Source organism: Ornithodoros turicata, chromosome 5, assembly GCF_037126465.1.
Source record: "Ornithodoros turicata isolate Travis chromosome 5, ASM3712646v1, whole genome shotgun sequence".
Taxonomy (NCBI): domain Eukaryota; kingdom Metazoa; phylum Arthropoda; class Arachnida; order Ixodida; family Argasidae; genus Ornithodoros; species Ornithodoros turicata.
The window spans coordinates 19291320-19314396 of NC_088205.1; the positions used below are offsets into that span (position 1 = coordinate 19291320).

Here is a 23077-nt window from a genome sequence, read left to right on the forward strand (position 1 = left end):
AAAGAGGTGGTAGGGAGGCTGCACTCTTGCCCCCCTGGCAGCACTTCGCCCCCCTTGGAAAACATCATGGGAACGCCCATAATGCTATCATTCAGTCTCAGGCAGGAACTAAGTTACAAGTAACTTGTAACTGAAGCTAATTACTTTTCTGCAAAAGTACCTTAGTTGCCACTTTTGTTCAACCCATGCTGTTAGGGCCCATGGGAAATCCTGTTTATGTTTGGACAGTACAAGTCCTAAAGCAAATTTTATTTTAGTTACATTTATTCTGCTTTCATTTCTCAAAACGTAGACTAAGTTACTTTAACGTGGTAACTGTAACTGTGACTTAGTTACTTTTTTCGTAATTTACCCATGACTGCTACCATTATTGCGGTGACAACAGTGTCGTCACAGATACACGCACTCGCCCTCTGTGCATCCTCTCACGCAGGTTTCTCGGTCACAATTGAGGCTTGCGGCATAATCCCCTGGTAACGTAGTGCTAGCGTGTTCGCCTTCTGATCCCGAGACCGTGGGCTCGAACCCGGCCGAGGACGCCAGCAACTTGGTGGCAGGGTACAAGCTGCTTAGACACGCCGTCTTCCTCGAGGGACGTTAGATACGGTGTGCCGCGTGACGAGCTTTCATCGCACGTTAAAGAAGCCTCAGGTGGGCAAAAACAGTCCACAGACCGACAGCTGTGGCGTCGCTCATGATCTCAGTTGTTTCGCAACGAAAAAACATCCAGTTCTTCTTCTTCTTCTTCTTCTTCTTCTTCTTATTATTATTATTATTAACGTAGTGCCTGAGGCCAATGAAGTACACACTTGTTCATTATCTTCTTGCATACCTACAATCTGCGAGCGTGTTCCTGCCCGTAATAAGCATTGCATTGTTTCACTTGTAACCCCTGGAATGTACAGGGAGGGTGTTCGTCACTTGACTATAACCAATAGATGATAAGCTATCGCGTCCAAGTTTACTCTTTGTAAGAGCAAGGGACTGGTGTATCAAAACAAGAACGAACGGGGAAAGAGATACGGATAAATACTCGTATAACGCACATTTGGAACGCACAGCCCTTCCGTCGGGTATAGGATGTTGTACCTGGTGAACAGCTCGCCATCGTGGACTAGCACGTGTATGTGCAAACAAGAGTGGCATATGTGACAGCACCGGCTGACAAATAAGGTTAGAAACACGAAACCAGCCTGCCGCTAAGCCTTCCGGGATTTGTGGTCTTCAAATAGATTATAGGACAGCAGCAGATAAACCCTGACAACGAAGTGGAGTGATTCACGCAGGTTATAGAATTCCCTTCACGGTTATGAACCGTAGTTACAGTTTACAAGTTTTACTCGTAGCTCGGTTGCTACCCAACACTGCGACACTGGTCGTCCACGGTGTCCTTATGCTTCACACGTTGTTTAAACGGAGGAATAACCGTCGTTTGGACCCCTTCGAGTGGCAAAATATGAAAATGTTTTCAGTCTTACGCGTTGCCCTTTCACGTGTTTCCTTACAATTTGCAGTGTCATTTTTCAAAAATTGTTGACACAGATATCTTTACCTTCTTCCCTAAATCCATATACATTTATAAACATATGCTTTCATACATATGTAATTTGAAGTACACTACCCCGATCGTGTAAGCCCAAACATCGCCATACTTTCGTTCCTACACCTACCGTATCCAAAACGATTATAAGTAGTGGGGAAACAGTATTATGGTGCAAAGTATTACTGTTGTTAGTCGTATGCAAAAGCGCGTACTCACATTTGTATGGTGCGTCATGACAAGCTGTTGTCAAAGGACGGTGCAATGGAGCATGACTCAGAGCTCCTTCGCCGGCCGATGCCTACTGCTGCAGGCACAACAGTCGTGTTGTCTATCCAAACGGCTATCATTGATAGATACGGAAAGCATTTGAGAGAGCACCGATAACGGTGAAGGTCTTATTCCCCGTATGTATCTCACATGCGGGATGCGTGCTCTAGTTCTGCTCTAGGGACTTCTCAAACTGAATATTTTACACCTAGTAATTGGATATCAGTAACAGTTAGCTGTACTATGTCTGTTCTATGCTATCCTGTGTAGCTGGGCAATGTCCGGTTCAACAATCTGCTCCGGTCCATCGACCCGACGATGGATTTTGTTGCCACACAACACTGCTCGCGTAGAAGCAACGATTTTACACCATCTACGATCGTCAGAACCCCTCTGCTTCTCCATATAGGGTTTACTCACATGCCGTCATCCACAAGAGAGCGCCGCTGTCGCTAGCAGATTTGCCACAATGACGTAGGTCCCAATTTCTTGCTGTCCAGGCCGTCACCCACAACGCATTCGCCGTACATTTGGTGTTGCAAAGTTATTGCACAATTACTTGTACCATATCCATGTAATTGTCATGTTTTCAACGTTAACAGTCCTCTAACAACAACAACATATATATTGTGATGATGAAGTGGGGAGGTTTTCCACTCTAGGAGTGGAACGCTACCCCATAGCTAGGGGTCTAATATGAGTGGTGACAATGATCAGTGATGACGATGAGAGATGACGGGAATGATCGAAGTGCGATGACGATGCCTCTAAATAACATATGGCAGCGAACGAAAACTGAAACCAAACTTCGAGGAACCTACATCACGGCGGCGATTTCGCCTTTTCGAAGCTATTGCCCTCTGGAGGGGGTGACGTCGGTGAACAAACTCTATACACTCTAAGAAAAAAGGCGTGAAAAGGTGATAACTTCTATAATTACCACCTAGGTCAACACAAGGTCTGATAAGGGGTGTAAAAGCAATTATCATGTATTCAAATTGCTACAAAAAGGCGTACGCCCCCCTCGCTCACCGAATCAGAAGCGGTAACCCTATCATTCGTAGGTAGCAGGTAAAACTTCACAACCCTTTAAGCACAACGCATATGCGACAACTATTACCTCCTAAAAGGTATAACTGCTCCCCCCTTTTTTCTAAGAGTGTAAGATGGGTCTTCTCCACTCGCCGAAATGCCCTACTTGCGCTGTTGAAGCTGATGAACCACATCTTCTCCCCGACTGCCGCATATTTGACACCCCTCGAGCCACCCTCACACGATGCCTTCTCGAGCTGCAATGCACAGAGTTTTCTCTGGCCACTCTACTCGGACCAGTACGACATCTGGTCACAGCGGTCTGCGACCAAGACGGTTCCGGCCTCAGCGACACAGTCCTCATGCACAGCCTGTGACCTCAAGTCTCGTGTCATCTCATTCGTAGTGTCCTACCCTCATACCTCACCCGCATGCACATTACTCTCATCTGTTCGTTTCTTTTTTTCACCGCTTTCACCCTTCTTTTTGACGACGTGGAGACCCGAGACAGGGAGGAAATAACAGACAACAAATTCTCTCCTCCCTGTCTCGGGTCTCCACGTCGTCATTATGAACCCGCCCTTTCACTATCACCCTTCTTTTTCTTCTCCTTTAACTTTTCATTTATTTTCTCATTATTTACTTGGGATATAATAAACGGACACGGTTTCCTGACCTTTCCCTTTTTCTTCTTTAATTTTTTGCTTTTCTTTCGCGTCTAATAAATATGCCGTCACTGTGACGTCATCTTGACGATACTATACAGATACCATGCAGATGTTGACGGTGCAAGGTTGAGAAACGGCCGAGGTCCAAGCGCGGCAAAGCACGCCCAGTATTGAGATTCCGCCTGCGAGGCAAACGAAGCGAAGGTCTGCCTGGAAGAATACAAAGATTAGTGATGCACTAAAAGTAATGAATTAGCCTACCTATTCTAAATTAATTAATGACAGTTTGTTCGGATGACGACATTCACAAGGAAGCCCCACCGTCGCTAACGGGTTTATCGCCACGATGTAGGTTCTGGCCGCCCTCGCCCTCCCATCCTTTTCCCAGTTCATTATAGGTATATGAGCCTCAAGTTATCCTAGTGAGTGAACATTTTTTTAATAGTGCAGTAATTATCACGTTAACCGTCTTCTAATATAATAGTCTTCTAGAATATAGAAACAAACGGAAATCGAAACTTAATTTCGTGAGACCTACATCATGGCTGCGGTCTTGCTTTTTCGAAGCTAGTGCTAGAGGTATGCGCCGTGAGTTTTTTTTATTTTATTTTTTTTCGGCGGCGGCGTAGAGCACGTTGAAGGACCGGCGGCGGCGGCGTCAGCGGCGCAACGCCGATGCTGTCTTATCGACGTGGGCACAGTGGGGTGTGAATATGTGTTCTCTTCTCGGACGGGGACGCACGGACACCTCAGGGCGGGGGCATTTTCTCCATCACACACACCGAGACGATGGCAGTATTTATTGCACCTTGCACCAAACAAGTAGATCAGCACTGTATAAGCGCGTATTATGAAAGGAAACCAGAACACGCAAAGGAATATTAGGAGAACGCACTTCAAGAAGGTCGTCACCCAAGAACTTCGACAGGGCCCGTTAAGGGCCGGTTTCGCTGGAGAAAACAACATAACTAGACAGTCAGAACGACGAGCCACCCCTTAAATGGTAACCACACGTAACGGTTATAGCGAACGTTCACAGGGCGACTACGCGTAAGAGCTTGTTCCACTGATCCAGTGGCTCTTTTCCCGAAATTATAGTAGATATACGTAAATATGCAAACGTAAGAAAACGATATGACATAAGGCGCACCGATAACGTCATTGAATAGTATTTTTGCTGAGGCTGTAGTTATCATGAACAAATACTGTAAAACACCTTAATTTGGCAGCCCTAAATTTTCACGAATCAACAGGCATATATTAAATTTCGCGCGCTGCTCGATTTCCTCCTCTGTTTTCACATTTTTGGCGTGCGTTCGCGAATTTTCCCGACTCGCGAAATTCGCGAAAAGTAAGGGCTCGCGAAATAAAAGGGGTTTTACAGTATAAGCTTGTCCAGAGCGAGTGGGTTGAGGCCGGCACGCTTCGCGCGCATTATAAGTCCTGCGATTTCGCGATTGAAAACACCATCTGACGGGATGCTTGACACCGGCACACACAAAACGCACTATTTGCTACGCACTTTTCGAGCGCAGAAAGAGCGACAGGCAATCCACGTGGGAGGACCACGTAGGTTGGAGCGATCGAGGTGATTGGTGTAGGTGCTAACCTGTTGGCAAGATAGTTCGCTTTCCAACCCAGATAAGGCGAACATCTCGTCATTTCTGCGCTCGGAAATTGCGTACTTCTTGTTTCGGCGCAGTTGCATAGCGACATTCGGCGTCGGATATTTCAACACACGTGCGCGTTTAAGGATTTCTTAGACATGGAATTGCATTCAACGAGGAATATCTCCCGTCCTGCTATCTCGCTTTTGCGCGAGATCCCTTAATTAAAGAATTAATTAATTTCAGGTAACTGATGATATTGTAGTTACATACTTTCTTCGAGATAATCTTCGCCTGACCAACTCAAAAACGGCATCCATTTTGTTCCGCTAGTTTTCTTTTCTTTTAACGAAAATTCTGCAACGAATAAAAAAAAACACACCCCGTATATGGATAATGACCAGTGCTATGGTGTTGGTGCACTGTTAAAACAGATGGTGGTGGTGGTAGTGCTGAAAGAGCTCGCCGTTCAATTCTTGCAGGAATCTGTTCGTAGCAATCCTCCTGCAGGAATTGAATGACAATAAGTTTCCCTGGAGTTGTGCCTTCTGGGTTCACTATGAAACGAAACTGTGAAGCATAAACAGCATATCAGTGATGAAATTTTACTGCTAAAAACACCACAAATGTAACGTATACAAGTAACTCGTTACCTCCAGGTAACGAGAACACGTTCCTTTTATTTGTTACTAACGGGTAACGTACTTCGTTACTATTTTTTCGAAGGAACGAGTGACGTATTTAGTTTTTTTTTTTTTGAGTAACGTGTACACCTCTGCTACAGTGGAACCTCGTTAATATGACACTCGTTAATACGACATCCCCGCTTTATGGCACGTTTTCTGGGGAATCTTTTTCTCGCAGTGGGCCTCCGCATACAACTCTTGTTCGTTAAGATGATATTTCGTTTATATGACAATGACGGGCATTCTCAACACAACTATAGGTGCAAACACGTGTACTTTACCCTTGTTACTATGACCGTTGGTCACTGAACCGGCGGGTCTCCTCACCAATAACGGCCAAAACGCAGGCCGGCTTTCGGAGTGACTCATGATGCCCATGTCTGATGTGCTTAAAAGAGCAGTGTCCTTGGTCATATGGCATTCATAGATCATGTCTGAGAAGAAGCGCAAACAAAGAGAGCTGACTGCCGGAATGAAGAAGGGGATGTACGTCAGATTGAGAATTACACTAAGCAAACATATTTACAGACTAAACAGAGTGTGATACATTCTTTTAAAATGCCTCATTATCCGTATTCTGTTACCAGCATAGATAATTCTCAGATCATTTGTGTAAAGGACATTGTACGACTTGCAACACGTGGTGTTCGTTAAAGGAGCATTAAAGTGGTATCTAACATGGCCAAAAACTGCTGTCATCTTGTAAAGCAGTATGTGAAAAGCATTCCCACAAAATATTTCTGTCCAAAGTTGTTTCACCACGGTGCAATTAATTTGGAAAATCGCTGCCGCGGTGACAGGCAGGAGCGCTCCAACTGCAGACCACACCCACTCTGCTGTGACGTTGGTGGTAGAGAGCCCCTCATTAGCTCGTAGGAAAAACCGTCTGCTACGAACATTGCGAGCTGTTTCTTGTTCCTTTCTATTCTTTATATGATTTATATCACGTTTTCTAAAAGAAACAAAGCATATATGCAGCCTGAGAAAATAAGATTACGATCACAAGAGTTATAGCCCTGTACTTTTATAGCCGGCACTTTCAATGCGGATTGAATCCGATCCGCATCAAGTTTCTCAAGAGCGTTCGGTGCGCGATGCTGCTACATGGTCCAACTCAATGCGCGTTGAAAGGTTGGCTTGTCGACGGGCGGCGCCGAGGCAGTACCCTGGAATTGACCAATATGTTCCTAAAAAGTCGACATTAACCACATCCGCTTCCGCATTGTGGTGTTTACTAAGCCTTTACGGGTGGCGCGGTGTCGAGAGTGGTCGAGATTAAACAAATTAGCAAACGCAGTAACACGTCATACCAAGACTAAAACCGTCACCGTGAAATTCCAGGGACTTGTATAGGAATATTTGCAAATTAATGTAATGTCCTTGTTGACTACAAGGAATCCACTGACTTCGAGGATGCCAACGACGGTCTTCAAGCTCTCTTGAGAATCTCGATCCCGTTTAACAAACTGAATCGGGTTGAGCAGGATCGGGGTTCGATCCGACTCGAACGTGTCCGTGTAGCAGCGCCGGATCCGCATTGAGCTCGATGAGCATTGGCTCAATGCGGATCGAAAGTGTCCGTGTGACAGGGGTATTATATATCCGTGGCTTCTGTGCAATCTCAGAATTCACAGTAGCAGAAAGCAAGCAATGCCGGCTGTATTGTGGCGCCACCTGTTAGCCACTGAACCAACTGCGCGGTGAAAACGGTCGGACAGGCTGCACACTGTCGAGAAGCACGGGGTTTTCGCTGTACAAGCGCAATTAATTTCGGGCTGCACCTCTCGTTCTTCCCGTGATGTCTGCGGTCCCAAAAAATCGTGGTTGTGTCGTGGACCGCCTTCAAACCATCCGTTTTGGACATCACGTAGCCGGAGAACGCATTGCGTCTCCGAAGCGGTAGCAGACGCTCCGGCCTGCGCGATGTTGCGCACCTCGATCATGTGATCCCAGGTCCAATGAGGAGCGTCCTCACCACTTGCGTCACATAGTGACGCGCGTGGTGGCGCTCATCACGTGCCTATCGTGAAGGCAAAGGAGGGTGTTTCGCGCACGGGAGGTTCGGGGAGTTATTGCAGGCGTCCCGATTTCGCTACGGTTGCACTAATTGTGGGAAAACTGTTTTCGGCCGCCTAACATTCCATACTGACCAAAAACAGAAACAAACTTGTGGGCCTCTAGACTGCTCCTTTAATATGACAATTCGCTTTATGACCAAAATCCGCTGGAACGGCCGTGGTCATATTAACGAGTTCCTACTGCATATTTACCATATATTTGCCCGCTTGTCCAAACGCAAAGGTAGACAACGCATACGTGCCACTTCCGAGCTTGAAAATAAGACCAGTTAGAGACAGGAGGAACTCTTGTAAGATAAAATAAAATGTGACTAAATAATCATAAGCGAAAGATGAGTGCAAACGGAAAAAAAATTAAAAACAGAACTTCACGACGCTGCTGATTCGAAGAGACACAGAGGGGGCGTACGCCTTTTTATGTCCATCTGGATGTATGACAATTGACACAAGGTTGTGGTGGCGGAAGAGCTCGCCGTTGACACAAAAATGCTTTCTGCGAATCAGAAGTGATAACCCATTCGTGGCAATAGTTGGTGCCGATAGAGCATGCTGTGCGGCGAAACTTTGTTTTTAGAGTGTACAATGCAGATTTTATGGCCATAGCTTGTGGAGGGGGAGGTAACATTCATAGCATCCGCGTTTGTAACGTCCGCGACCCGTCTGCCTGAAACAGGTGCATCCGCATTCGCGCAGATATTGCGTACACTCTTAGAAATGAACTTCACCGCATAGCACGCTCCTAGCCAACAATAATCTCGAATGATATCGTTATCAGCCCTGATTTGTTGAAAACGGGAGGCGTACGCCTTTTTTGTGACAATTATGAACAGCATAAGTGTCACAAAAAAGGCGTACGCCTCCCGTTTTCAACAAATCATGGCTGATAACGATATCATTCGAGATGATAGTTGACTAGGAGCGTGCTATGTGGTGAAGTTCATTTTTAAGAGTGTACATCCGGGATCATTTCCGTATTGGAAAATATTGCGTAAGAAACATTCTAATTTCTGAGCATATAACATTATTTTGTCCGTGGTCTTCCATGACCGTCATTTGTAAGCATATGACATCACGCATAACACGTCATATCATTTAAACAGACAGCAACGCAACGGGTGCACGCGCTATTTCATTTTGGATTCACTGAGTACACTTAATTGTGGCTTCACCCCATGGACGTCGGCAGAGACATTCATGCTTGAACATGGGGGAACTGATATTCTGAGGCTGGAACAACCTAGAAAGGACAAATGCATACAAAGCCTCAAAATTAATTAATTAATGCTTACTTGAGTAGTTACACCTATATAGTGACGCGGGAGTCCGAACGCTTGGCAGAAGTTGTATCTGGCACATTTTATTCGCGCGCCAGGATTTCAAACAACAACAACAACTTTATTTTCGGCCTAGGAGAGTGGGGAGTTTCATCGCAACAGGCGATACTCTACCCCATTGCTGGATGGAATGGGGGGAATAAAATAACGAGCCCCTTTACAATAACGATCGAAGTCCGATGGTGTCCAGAAATGTCAGAAGAGCTTTGAGCGCAGAGCGTTGCTGGGCTGGATTGGGCCAGGGACCAAGCAATTTCGGTAGGGAGAAAGGGCGAGAGTCCAGCTGACGAAGAGACTCGGAGAGTGTGATTCGGGAAGGTTCGTAGTGAGGGCAATGAAGAAGAATGTGCTCCAGATCCTCAAGAGCACCACAGTGGCAACAGGTGGGAGAATCAATTTGTCTCAAGCGGTAACGCCACTGAGCTGTAAAGGCCACATCGAGGCGCATGCGGTGGATTAATGCAGCATCCTGACGAGATGTGTTTCGTGGCATGCGGAAAGCGAGCATGGGATCAACTCTGTTCAACATAGAGGGGGGAAGAATGTCGGTTGTCCGTTGGCGGGAAGCCAGGGGTGTCACCAGACGTCGCAGAATTGAACGGCGGTCTCCTCTGAGCAGAACAATACGGGTCCGGTTCCGAGACGAGAGTGCTGCTTCTGCGGCGCTGTCGGCCTGCTCGTTCCCCACGACACCACAATGGGCTGGAACCCACTGGAGAACGAGCCTGTGGCCTGCGGCGTGGATAGTGTGGTAAGCCATTAACACGTCGGTGACTAGGGTGCGGATGGGCCTCGTATGCCGGAAGTTTCAATTGCTTGAAGTGCAGATTTGGAGTCTGTAAAGACTGCCCATTCCCGGGGTGGAAAATCAGCGATGTGTTGTAGAAAGAAAAGGATGGCATAGAGTTCCGCAGCTGTGGAGGAGGTTGGATGTGAAAGGCGTCTTCCGTGCACGACGCCTTCGGATGGAATGACGAAGGCTGAGGCGGACTTGTTGTTTCGGGATGCGCCATCAGTATATGCTGCCGTAAACGTAGAAAACTTCTCGTCTACCATCCAGGATTTCAGAATGTTCAATCTCTATCGGAAAATTAGGATGCCACGTGGATCCGCAGACACACTCTTAAAAATGAACTTCACCGCATAGCACGCTCTTAGCCAACCATTATCTCGAATGATATCGCTATGTGCCCTGATTTGTTCAAAGCGGTAGGCGTATGCCTTTTCTATGACACTTATGCGGTTCATAATTGTCACAAAAATGGCGTACGCCTCCCGTTTTCAACAAATCAGGGCAGATAACGATATCATCCGAGATGATGGTTAGCTAGGAGCGTGCTATGCGGTGAAGTTCATTTTTAAGAGTGCATGAGCGCATCCGCCACTGCAGATCGGCCCACACAAGACGAAAAATTGTAAGGTGTGTTTCTCCTGATGGCATGCACGTCTATCAGTGAAGCTGATTCTGTTTTTTTTTTTTTTAGTAAGGAAATGTTTTTTGTCGCGTCTTCTTTGGTTTTTCGAATTGATCCGTGAACCCAAGTGACTTATACAAGAAAAAGGCCGAATAGGTCGATGGCAGTGAGCGATTTATAATTGTTTATCATTTAACAGACAAAAATGAGGAAAGTATAGCACCCGTAAGTGAATAAGATAAATATTTAAAAAGATTGAAACACTCAAATAATTATTTGTACTAAAAATTTGCTTTCGCGTAAAGTCTACGCTTCGTCAGGCAACTGACCGGTCAGGTTACCTGACGAAGCGTATAGACTCTATACGCGAAAGCGTGGTGGTGGTGGTGGTTGGTAAAATAACAAGGGGAGGTTGAATTCGCGCAAGCGAATTCTGCTACCCCCCCAAAAAAAAAGAAAGACGGTACACCCCAAAGCAGAAAAAAGAAAAAAGAAAGGAAACGGTACGATTGCACCACAGAATGTGCGAGCGCACCGCAAAAGCTCACCGGGGTGAGCGTCTCGACCGCGACAACGCAGGACCGAGCGCGCCGTTCACATCCGCCGTAATGTCCACGCTCCGTCTAGTATAGAGTTTCTAGTCCACATTTCACAATGAAATTGACAAGAGCATTGAAGGCCGCGTCCCTGTGGTTAGCGTCCCATACGCCTAAGACTTTCTCTATGCTGAAGTCCCTGCTGTCGAGATGGCCAAGGGTCAGCCTCAAGATGCCTCTTTGTGCAGCATGTTTCGGACAATGCATGATGATATGTTCAGTGTTTTCCACTGTCCCGCACAGTAGACAGTTGGGCGAGTCCACCTTGCCCACTTTATGAAGAAACTGGCGACCATAGGGCACATTCAGGCGTAGACGATGCAGGAGAGTTTCTATGTGTCTGGGCGTTTTTGAAGGTATCGTAAAATTCAGCTCCGGGTCCAGCGTGCGCAGCAGTGACGGACCACTGTCGGTTTGGTGCCATTTTGTCCTGCGGATGTCATCAGTCATAGATTTTAAGAAAGATTTGATGTCCTGCTTTGAAAACGTGACAAGATATTCTGTCGATGACAGGTGTGCGATGTTCGCCATTTCGTCCGCCTTCTCGTTACCACTTATGCCAATATGGCCAGGTATCCACTGAAGAATGACGTCGTGACCGATGTCTGTGCACTTGCGATACCCTAACAGGAGGTCTCGTACTGTTGAAGCCGTACGGCCTTTTTCCAAGAACGATGAGATAGCTTGAAGGCCGGCTTTAGAGTCGCAGTACACTATCCATTGCGCAGGCAGCTCGAGCGTGGCAAGGTAACTCATGGCTAGCTGTACGGCTACCAGCTCCGCTGCCGTCGATGAGGTCCTGTGAGACAGTCGTGCTATGCCTTCCCTCTTGTGCTCTGGTATTACAAATGCGGAGGCAGACCCGGATAGAGTCGTGGACCCGTCGGTGAAGATGGCTACACGGCCTTTGTGCCTTTCCATCAATTCGAGGCAGTACTGTCTCATGGCGAAAGGCGGGAGGCTTGACTTTCCCTGGTTGATCCCAGGCACGGTGGTACAGATAGGAGGTGTCTGTAGCGTCCATGGAGGGTGTGGGTCCGCTTGTTGCGGCCGTGCTGTTGGCAATGTACGTCTATATGGAGAGAGTGCTTTTAAGAAAGAAGAGTTTCGGCGAAGCAGCTTCCGCACCAGGGGATGGTGATCATGCTGAGTGCACAGGCGAAGGTAATGCCGAACCGTTTCACGCACCCTTAGTGCCTCGAATGGAGGTTCTTTGGCCTCTGCTATGGTCAGTGTGTCAGAGGTGGCACTTGGTACCCCAAGGCAGACCTTCAAACTCCTTGCTAAGACACCTTGCAGTATATTCTCCGACGTAGCGCAAATGTTGTTCAGAACTGGAAGGTGATACGCTGCCATTTGCTGGATGAGGGCTCTGTGCACGCGAAAGCGTGTTTTTAGTAAAATAAATTATTTGTGTGTTTCAATCTCTTTAAATACTTATATGGTTTATTATTTGCAGGATTTTCGAGCACCTTATGCAATATATCTACGATGCCCCTGCCGGCCGTCAGTTTTCCAACGATATTGCTGTAGTAATAGTTCTGGCCCAGAAAATATACGCTCGTTCTAGTTGCTTTGTTTGCTTTGCTAGATGCGCTAGTAAAAGTGCCTACTCACCGAGGCCAATGTGTATGTTGAAAAGCGACAAGTAATGAGAAGGAAGCAGCCCTTCTAAAAAAGGGAGGTTACTATAAACTAATGTTGAAGAGGAGAGAGAGAAAGAAAAACGCTGCAACAAGCGTCCCACAATTTAAGAATACCTTCTGACGCCATATGAATACTACAACTAATGTTCTCAGACGCTACATTCGCACAAAATGCAATTCTCTGAGTTGCGCGACAAGTGCCCGTCGTGCCAGTGGGGTGCCAACCATTTAGTATTTTAGCAGGTTATCTTTAACATTCATCCGTCTATAAATCGTTTTGTTAGATGATAATTGACTCGTTTCATTATTGGTGATCAAAGATGGGCATGCTCACTCATCGCCCACTCAGCCCTCCCTTTGCTCACTCATACTCGCTCACTGCCTGCCTGCACATCTCAGTCACCTCACGCCCATCTCTCCGTTTTCCCACTTACCTCCGATGAGCTCCTTATTTGTTCGCTCGTGCACAACTCATTCACCACACTGAGCATGAGTGAGCAAGCTCATGAGTGCGTTTGGCGGAGGAGTGATATCGCACACACCCTTCTTCTGTAGGACTACGTACACAATAAAAACAGAAATGGGCGGGGGGGGGATAATGTCGGAATAGGCTTGCCGTTGTTGGCCACAGGCGAGTGGGCATCGTCACGACCAAAGAGAGAGAGAGAGAGAAAAAAATCGTGATGGGGTGAAGGTGAGGTATGTGCAGGATGAATGTGAATGACACCGATGAGACCGGGGGGGGGGGGATAATGGCAGGATCGGCTCGCCGTTGTTGGCCACACAGATGTTGGGGGGGGGACAGAAAGAGGGGAAGACGAATGGAGGATGAAAGGTGGAGATGCATAGAGGGTGTGTGCGTTCGTCGCCGTCGAAACCGAACTTCACCGTATAGCCCGCTGTGCGTCAACGATTGACAAGGACGATAGGGCAGGGGGCGTACGCCTCTTTTTCTTCTTATTATTTTCTTTATTATGATACGGCCAAATTACGATAAAAGAGGCGTAAGCCCGTCCCCCTCTCTCTTCGAATTTCACGCGATAACCCTATCATTCGTGGCAATGGTTGGCGCACAGCGTGCTATGCGGTGGAGTTTTGTTTTTACAGTGTAGCGTAGCGTTGTCGTCAGTATGTAAAACCCACTTGCAGACAGTCCTGTTCCGGCAAATGAGAATGCGCGACAGTCCCATGTTGCAAGTCTCCCTCCTGCCTCTTTCGTCCAACACAATAGCGTGAAAATTGGGACGTAAATAATGGAAATGGGACTTAACCTGTTGGCAGCCTGGAAGGCCACTAGCCCGGAGACGCTCCTAGTCAACCATCATCTCGAATGATATCGTTAGCTGCCCTGACGGTTGAAAACGGGAGGCGTGCGCCTATTTCATGACAACTACAGTATAAACAGCATAAGTGTCACAAAAAAGGCGTACGCCTCCCGTTTTCAACAAGTCAGGGCAGATAACGAAATCATTCGAGACGATGGTTGGGTTGGAGCGAGCGCCCAACGCGGTGAAGTTCATTTCGAAGGGTGTACGGCAGCTAGAATATGCTGAGCCTCTTCCATATGTGCAGTTGGCGGCTCTCTGGTAAACAGGATGGTTGCACGGCTCACATGAAGAACTAATGGATGCTTATGAGTCGCTCATCATAAATTAAAACCAGACGCCAAGTAAAGAACAGCAACGAACAAGCAGGACACAAAATACGTGAACGTAAGAATGACACTTTATTGTGAAGGATAGAAACACTAACAGTGCAAAATAGGTACTACATACCATGCAATTTGCATTACAAACACCACGATGAGTTATGAAAGGATAAAGAGTTGCACTAGTTCAATTCCGTAAAATTAATACTACAATAACCACATACAGACAACAGGGAGAAATTGTGACAGAATACCGGTGAATGAAATCAAATAAAGCAATGGCCCGTCATGTATGTTGTAATAAACACGTCAGTATTTCAATTTCTGCAAACATTGTCTCATTGTCATCGGACTAGATACACTGGTACAAGACTAGAATCTGATGGATCGAAAAGTTACTTCGTCCCAGATGTTTCACCGAATGCTATGCACGTGTTACGATCCGCCATCTTAACAGGATGCCGTCAACAGGAGCAGGGCCAACGCTGCGTCAAACCGACCGAACTCGTGCTTCTCGTATCGGTGGCTCGAAAGTTCCATCGTAGATCCGTACGTGTGACCGCAGTCGGGACAAGGTAGGACGCAACTTCTCTGGGACGTCGAGTTTTCAGAGGAACTGGCGTCGGAGAGCGGTGGAGTCGGTACCAGGCGCATCTCACTCTCGTTTGGTTCGTCGGCCACAACACTTGCCGCAACAACGTCGCACTCCGGAGACACTGAACAGTAGCTCAAATCCAGGACGTCAAGTTGAGCCTCGCTGTACCTCTTGTTAGCTGACTCCATTGAAAACGAAATGTCTTCGGCTTCAACGTTGTCCTCTCGTGCGCAATGTCTCGTCGATACAGGCAACATGAAGGGACTGTCTGACTCGCGACGCTTCCTCGAAGACTCCGGCAGACTAACGCCGTGAACTGACAGTAAATGGCGCTGGAGGTTGCTACGACTGCTGGACCTGTACTCGCATTCGGTGCAATGATGAGGCTTCTCGCCGGTATGGACCCTCTCATGGCGGTAGAGCAAAGCACGACGTGTGCAGACGACATTACATCCTTCAAAGTTGCAAGGGTACTCGCCTGACTGATGTTCCTGTTGCGTGTGCTCCACAAACTCAAATTTGGTCAGGAATTTCTCGTTGCAACAGAAGGATTCTTCTGGTCTGTGCATTGTCCTCATGTGGCGCTCCAAGTTGTTCCGTCTTGCTGAACCGTAGCTGCATCTTGGGTGTTCTTTGCACTGGTAAGGCAGCCGATGGTCGGGCATGGTGTCTGGAGTCACAACTTTCGTACTTCTTGAGCGGCGATCTGGAGCAAGTGATATGACTGCGTCACTGGAACCCCTTTAGGGAACGTTGGGCTGACGTCATCATGAGACATAACCAATGGGGCTTCACGACGGGGGTAGCCCTTCGTTATCAGTTACGGGGACAACGAACCCCGTAGAGGTACGTGTGGGACACCAAGGTTCAGGTACTGAGGGATTAAGGTTGAGAGAAAAGAAACTAGGGACAATGTGCTGTCGAAAGCGATACACATCCTTCCGAGGAATTTTTTTTCTTCTTGTTTTCATAGCGTGACCTACTGTCGCGGCTTCCGTGCAAGATTTCTTCCGTCCAGTTACTATGCCAGTTATTTATTATGCTCCAATGAAGAAATATGTCCGAAGAAGTATATTCATTATTATGCAGCTGATATCCGTTTGTAAAACGCTCTGTCTACAAGCCGTCCGAAAATATGACTCGGATTGCTCTGGCCTTCGCAAGGTACCATTCCCGTCAGGACCTAAGTACTGAAATAGTAGGTGAAAAAACAATGTTCTTTAGCGAAATGTGGTATGGATTATGGGGAAGTGATTACTTCGAACACTAAAAAGGAGCTTGTTCTCATATGCGTGAATTTTTGCACATTCGCATTGGCTTCTGCTTAAACACTTTGATCGACGTTTCTTGATCGCATTCTTGTCTGATTAAATGTATAGCGTTTGGATTTTTCGTTGTTAGGGCCTTTCACAGATTCAGGGGGGTAAAACCGGGGGAAATCCAGCGCTGCTTATTCTTTCGGGGGTCATGAGATTGATGTAAAATTTAGATTGTGGCCAGTGTACAGGCTAAGTTTTTGCAAATTATAGTATTTTATAGCGTTGGTGCGGTTCGTTGACGATTCAGTATACAAGGTGCACGCAGGAGGAGCTGATAGCTGTGCCGGTTTTATGCGTCTCAATTCTGTTAGTGCTCTAAAGTTAACCCATGTTAAGCAGCAACAAAACAGACACGGACGAACAACACAGGACTACTGCTTTAAAAGCAGAAGTCCTGTCGTGTTTGGCGGTGTCTGTATTGTTACCGCTTAACATGGACTATCATTACCATCTACTCCACCGCACCTGCCTCCAAAGTTAGGTGTAGCTCGGATAAAATCACCCCATACGGACTTCTATCGATTCGGGGAATAGAATAAGTGTGGAATCATGTTTTACTCTAGAAATAACAGGCACTTAGGAATAATGTGGAGTGGGATAAGGTGGGGCAAGATGCGATTTTTTTCTCGACGCAGCCTGTCTCAGAGACGCGTTACCCCATGCGCTTGGAACTTTACTCATAAGTGGCTCTGCATATCCGCTTTATAGCACGTGAGAATTGTCCGGATTGGTGTTTGCGTTGAAGAGAAAAAAAAATCGGTTACTTCTGCCTGAATGTAAAGACTCGCAAAAAAGGCGCGATTTTCTGTAGTCCTTTTTCTTGTCAGCTGTGCAGCAGCGTGTCGCAGGTTTACTCTGTCAATGCAAGTCCACATCCTTTTTTTTATTCATTCATGTAGATGTATGCAAAATATGGGCACTCTTGGTTATCCGGTGTTTAACTGAAAAATTAATGCATCCGATGGTATCCACGGGGCAAGCATGTAATTTAATGCAATTTAAATTTAATGTAATTTAAAAACTGATCACTCAACTATTAGCTGGCCTTATGCTTGTTCCTCCGAGATTCCTTTTCTGCATATTGCCTAGGATTTTCCAATACATTTTCCTGTATCCTAGATTATTTCCAGCAAAGCAGAAGCGCACTCAAAAGCGAGCGACCAGCGACACATCAGACCGGCGGTGCCTTGTTTGCAAAGGACGGTGGAGGGAAACAAGACCTGGTGCTGTGTGGCTGTATCGCACATCATAAGGCGGTGGGATAAAGGGGGCTGTGTAGGTGCTTAAATTGCAAAAACTAATATGTGTAGTTAATTACCACGGCGTGTCTCACCTTGCCTCACGCTCTGTCTCGTCTTGCCCCGAGGGTTGAGGGAAGATGAGACAGTCCGCATTTCTGAATTTCTTGTTCTGCGTTTATTCTGAGAATGTGCCTACGGATAGTTTTTTTTTAATACACTAAAAATAAAAATTGCATATTCAATTCGAAATATCTGTCTTATCTTGCCCCACCTTCCCCTATTATCACATGATTTGTTAACCAATCACGAACCTAGCACCGTCATTGGAGTGACGCTGCGCCATGTTACTCATCTACAAGAAGAACAAGCCCAACAACAACAAGGTCTGCGTAATTAAATAACTATATTAATATTCTGAACAGCTCAGAAGACGTCTTTTTTCAACAACTGTATCTAATCGCATTTACAGCGGAACTGGCTGAACAAAATGAAGTAATGTAGGCCCGATGTTCATGAGCCAGGGGCGCGTTCCTCCCCACTTCTTAGCTTTGCAACCTATTTCCTTTTTTCCCTCGCTTTTGTTCCGCCCACGTCAGCTCAATGCCAGAGGCCGTCCAATGGTCAAGGTGCAAGTAAAAAGAAAGAAAAGACTATTGCTGCTACTATAATGATGAGCAGACCTGTAAAAATTACTTTTCCAAAGTAATTGAATTACGATTGCAATTACATGTTCACAAAAGTAATTAAATTACAGTTACAATTACTCATTTTCTATTGTAATTCAGTTACGATTACAATTACTGAAAAAGTAATTGCATTACACTGAATTTCATTCACAAAGTTCACTGCAACGTGCAAGATTTGAAGTTCACATTTATTGCACATGTTCTGAAAGATAGTGGTAGTTGTGCTTGTGGTAGAAAAACAAGCTAGAGAAGTCTTACACATGGACAAGTCTCTTGCCATGTAAAAGAAACACCGAACATCGCAGTCAAAATGCCTCTTTTCTTCAGGGATGTGAACAAAGTGCAGATCATGAAGAGCTTGTAACGTCCATTGGCTTTCGAGAGTAAGGTATTTTCAAAGTTTTTGTCTGCAAGGATGCCACGTCTCCTTGTCAAAGCAAGATCACCAACCGAAAACAGTCGCTCCATTGGTGCACTGCAGGACAGCCCAACTTTGTACTTCATGAACACCTCGAGCACACAAGGAACTCGAACATTTCAAGCACTCTAACCACCCTGAACCCACCTGAACTCTTTACCCAAAAATGTACCGATCTGAATCCAGTCTTTCGGTAATCACTGTGAAAAAAAAAAAAAAAAAAAAAGAACGGTGTGGAACTGACCCCAAATTTAAACATTGGGACTTCCCAGATAGCATTCAAAGTAATTCCGAAAGTAATTCAAAGTGCGTTATGCATTACTTGTAAAAGTGATTCAATTACAGTTACAATTACATAAAACCTAATGTAATTCCGGAAGTAATGAATTACTAAGAAAGTAATTAATTACAGTAATTCAGTTACTTGTAATTAATTACTTTACAGGTCTGATGATGAGCGGAGTCAACGCAAATTTTTGAATCTGCGGCGCGGCTGTGAACACGCTCCTGACCATTCAACGCAACAACAACAACAATAAATGATGACGATGAGCAGCGCATCGCAGGCGAAAGCGGAGCAATAGCGAACTTGCGAAGCCATGAAATGGCGAGGAACGCGCCCCAGATACGGATGTCAGTCTCGACGAGATCGGCCTGACTACTCCAATACTTGTACACTAGGAGAACACAGTGACTACAAAAAAGAGAAACTAAATGCAGCTTGAAAGTCACACTTTGCAAAATCCCAGACTAGACATGACGCATAAATAAATGTCACTGTGATGAACTCGCATAAATACTCTTTTCCATTTTTTTTTGTTAACTTAATGCATAGAGCCTGCATAACTAACAACTATCGATGTGAATGGATAGATTAATTAATTATTGACGAGACTCGTAGATGGTGGCGTTATTGATCCTCAGTTTCCCGTGCTCGCATTTTTTCTAGATGCTTGGCTTAGCAAAACCAATTAATTTTAATTAACTCTTCATAAGAGGATATAAATTATTTTGTTTAAGTTGTGCCCGATTATATGGTAATACTGAATTATAGTTTCAGTCTAAATATTGCTTCGAAACTCTTTGGAATATGCTGAATACCGTTAAAGCAAGGAAACCTCAGACAGCATAAAAACAGACGGATGACGAGGGTTAAAATAAAGTCAATATTCACTTATCCCATTGTTTGTTGGGCATAAATTATTTTCTAAATATAAAGCGCCGACTTTGTCAACTCTTCAAATTATTCAGCGCTGATCACCGTTTGTGTCATAAATCCTGTGTTTTTCTGTTTTAACTAATCTACTGCGGTACTGTTGGGACATGGGCAATATTTGTGTGTATCAAGCCTTTCGTAACGATTTTGTTTCTGAATTGACAAAACAATACTACATATGTATTCTAATCGAACGTCTTCAACGCTCAAAAGTTTCACACCAACCCTTTCAGCTATGGCAGAAAAAAGAAAAAGAAAACGCAGAAGGGATATCTTGCACCAAAATACCCATTGACCAATGGACATTCAACAATTCCCCACCTGTCCGGGTCACGAACCTTTTGTTTTCTCAGAACTTCTTCCAGAGGTTGTTCTCGTCCCGTGGCCCTCGCGTGATTCATCAGGTTACCATCCAGTGGCGCTGACCTAATTGGTACACTCGACGTGACGTCACGGTATCCCTCAAAGTTGTTTCTCTGTTCGTATACCTCTGCCGCTGCATTGTCCTTTTCATCTTGGAGTCGAGCCTAAACTGGACGATACATCGTCAACCGCTCAGAATGGTTGTTCACAAGTGCAACAAATGTTCCTACTCCTCTTCAAGGCGTAACAACCTGGCGCGTCACAAGTTAAAGCTGCACGGGTGTCGCGTCTCCAGCTGCTGCGGCCAGATATTTCGGACAAAGTTTGACTTCGACGAGCACAACAAGGAAGCCCACAGGTCCGTCGGCTACCCGTGCACGTATGCGGGTTGCAGCGTGGTATGTACTCGTCTGGCCCTCCTTCAACGCCATATGTGTGTTCACACTGGGGAGAAGCCCCACTGCTGTACCGAGTGTGACTACAGGTCAAGCGTCCGCAGTAACCTCCATCGTCACGCGAAGTCACTGCACGGCATCGACTTGCCTGGGCCCTCGGGAAGACCTCGTGAACAAGACGACACCTCGGATATGACGTCGGATGAAGAGTCTTCGACGGAGTCTGGTGAACGGTACGGCTCGTCAGGGAACACTGAATGTTTTCCTGCCAGAGACGCGGACACTGGCCAAGGCGGTGAGGGCCTCCAGCTTGTTGCAGATACACCAAGCGATGATCTTGGTAAGAATTCATCGACGCGTGTTCCTTTTAACGTCCTACTGTCTGTTCTGGGATTAGAGTCTGTGGACCACGCAAATAGTGACGCTACGACTCAGAGTTTCACTACGTTCGTCTCTGAAAATGGCGGTCACCGTCATCAGGAAAGCCCACCAGTGTACGGTGTATGTGTACTACGTTGTCCCACTGTGAACTGTTCCAGAGTTTGTGAATCTGAAGCTGAGCTCACGTTCCACCGCGAAGTATGTCACGAATTCGGGGATTTCGATGCCGCGCGGGTTTTGGTCCATATCTTCAAAAGGCAATATGGTGGTGATTTTCTATTTCTGCATTAACGAGATATGCCGTCGCCCTGCACCAATTATACGGCGTTGTGTTCTAGTCTTTTTGTGATATTTTAGCGGTGTTATGTAGAGTTCACAGGCGTACGCTATGGTAATGCCTTTTGAATTGCTTATTGATTCTATTGTGCCTAGTCCATTCTAGTCTGCTCTTAGTATCATCATATCGTGTATTCCGTTTCGAACGAATGTATGAATGCGCTCGCTACACTGGTAGAACAGAAATTCACCACGTAAGCCGCTCCGCTTTCACTATTGGAGATGATATATGTCTTCTGATTCGAGCAGAGGGCGGGTCTTTCTGTGCCTCCTTTACAAAACATTAGTAAAGTGAACCACGTATCATTCTTATGTATTATTCTGAATGACGATTGATTGTTAGCGCGTTATGGTTATTAGAGTGTACTGCCCTGACAGTGTAACCATTCCATATTTATTGATGATGACTCCTCTGTTTTCTTTTGTACTTGCACATAACGTCTCCGCAATAATAAAGATACATGTCTTTCCTTTGCTTCTGTTGTCGTATGCCTTTCTTTTGTTCCGTTGCAGACATAGTCCACTTTAAAAAGAAATTTTGACCACAAAATGTGCTCCAGCCTAGATTTTTTCCGTGATCATGCAACCGGCTGTGCTCTATGGCTTTTCCTTGTACCCTAGCCCCACGCCTACTCAATTTGTAACGATTATGCAGGACATACTTGTAACAGAAAAGGCGTACGCCTCCTGTTTTCAACAAAGTAGAGGAGAGAACGATGTCATTCGAGATAACGGTTGGTTAGAAGGTGAAGCATTAAGTTTGTCGTCTGACTGGGGTATCAGACGCTATCGGCACGGTTGCCTGTAAAGCCGGTTAACGAGGTACGCAACCCCCAACAACATGCCGCCAGAACGACAGACAGATCGCTCGACAATGAAATGCCACAAACTATACAATACAAATGGCATGTGGCACAAAAACGACATTCTTCGTCCACTCTTGAGTCAATCAGCGGGAACGACCATCATTCGGAGCCCTTCGGGGGATCGGACAGCGAGTGGCTATTTGTTTGTACTTAATCAACTAAACGTGTATTTCTTTTGTTGCTGCCTCTGTACCAACTTTCCACCAACAGGATATTCGTTTACAGATAAAATCGCGTAGATACTGACAAGCTAGTAGTGAGAAGGCCTCCTCCTCAGTGTTTATTTTCTTGTCGAGTCGAAAAGGGTTAAGTTGTTGTGTTTTTGCTCAGGCTTTTAATCGCTATGGACTACTTTCCTTGTCTGGGTACGTGCATGTACTCGCGCGTCCATTGACGCCATTTCTACGTGTAAAAGGGAATTCTATTTACCCTCGTTGATAGTTCAATAATGTGAATTCCATTGCCCTAATGCAACAACAATTCCATTGCCCCAAAAGGCCACGCATATTAAATAAAGGAATTAAATTGACGCAAGCTGTATAGTCTAAACTCGTGAATATGACCAAGTCCGTTCCCGCCGATTTTGGTCATAAAGCAAAATTGTCATATTAACGAGAAACACATGGAATAAACGCCCCCCCCCCCCCACACACACACACCTGTGTGGATCTACTGCATGCTGTACTAAAATGAAGACAATTCAGTTGCCGATTTACAATTTATTTGCGAAAGAAATCCGTC

The 23077-nt window shown here is 45.8% G+C and overlaps 3 protein-coding genes across 5 annotated transcripts in view; 1 reads left to right on the forward strand and 2 right to left on the reverse strand.

Annotated features, from left to right (window-relative positions):
- The window catches only part of LOC135394164 (MFS-type transporter SLC18B1-like), a 39043-nt gene extending 37194 nt beyond the window's left edge, over positions 1 to 1849 (reverse strand). For 2 of the 3 annotated variants that reach the window (XM_064624737.1, XM_064624736.1), the window contains exon 1: positions 1760 to 1849. In XM_064624737.1, the coding sequence (XP_064480807.1) occupies positions 1760 to 1777 (18 nt within the window). In that variant the 5' untranslated portion in view covers positions 1778 to 1849. The remainder of the gene's footprint in view (positions 1 to 1759) is intronic. The other variant, XM_064624735.1, reaches the window with a different exon arrangement.
- Positions 1 to 23077, forward strand: part of LOC135394165 (uncharacterized) — a 163267-nt gene that overhangs the window by 67854 nt on the left and 72336 nt on the right. The window lies entirely within an intron of this gene.
- LOC135395233 (zinc finger protein 467-like) lies at positions 14971 to 15780 on the reverse strand. Its single transcript, XM_064626472.1, has one exon. It carries the CDS (start codon positions 15778 to 15780, stop codon positions 14971 to 14973), a length of 810 nt encoding a protein of 269 aa, XP_064482542.1.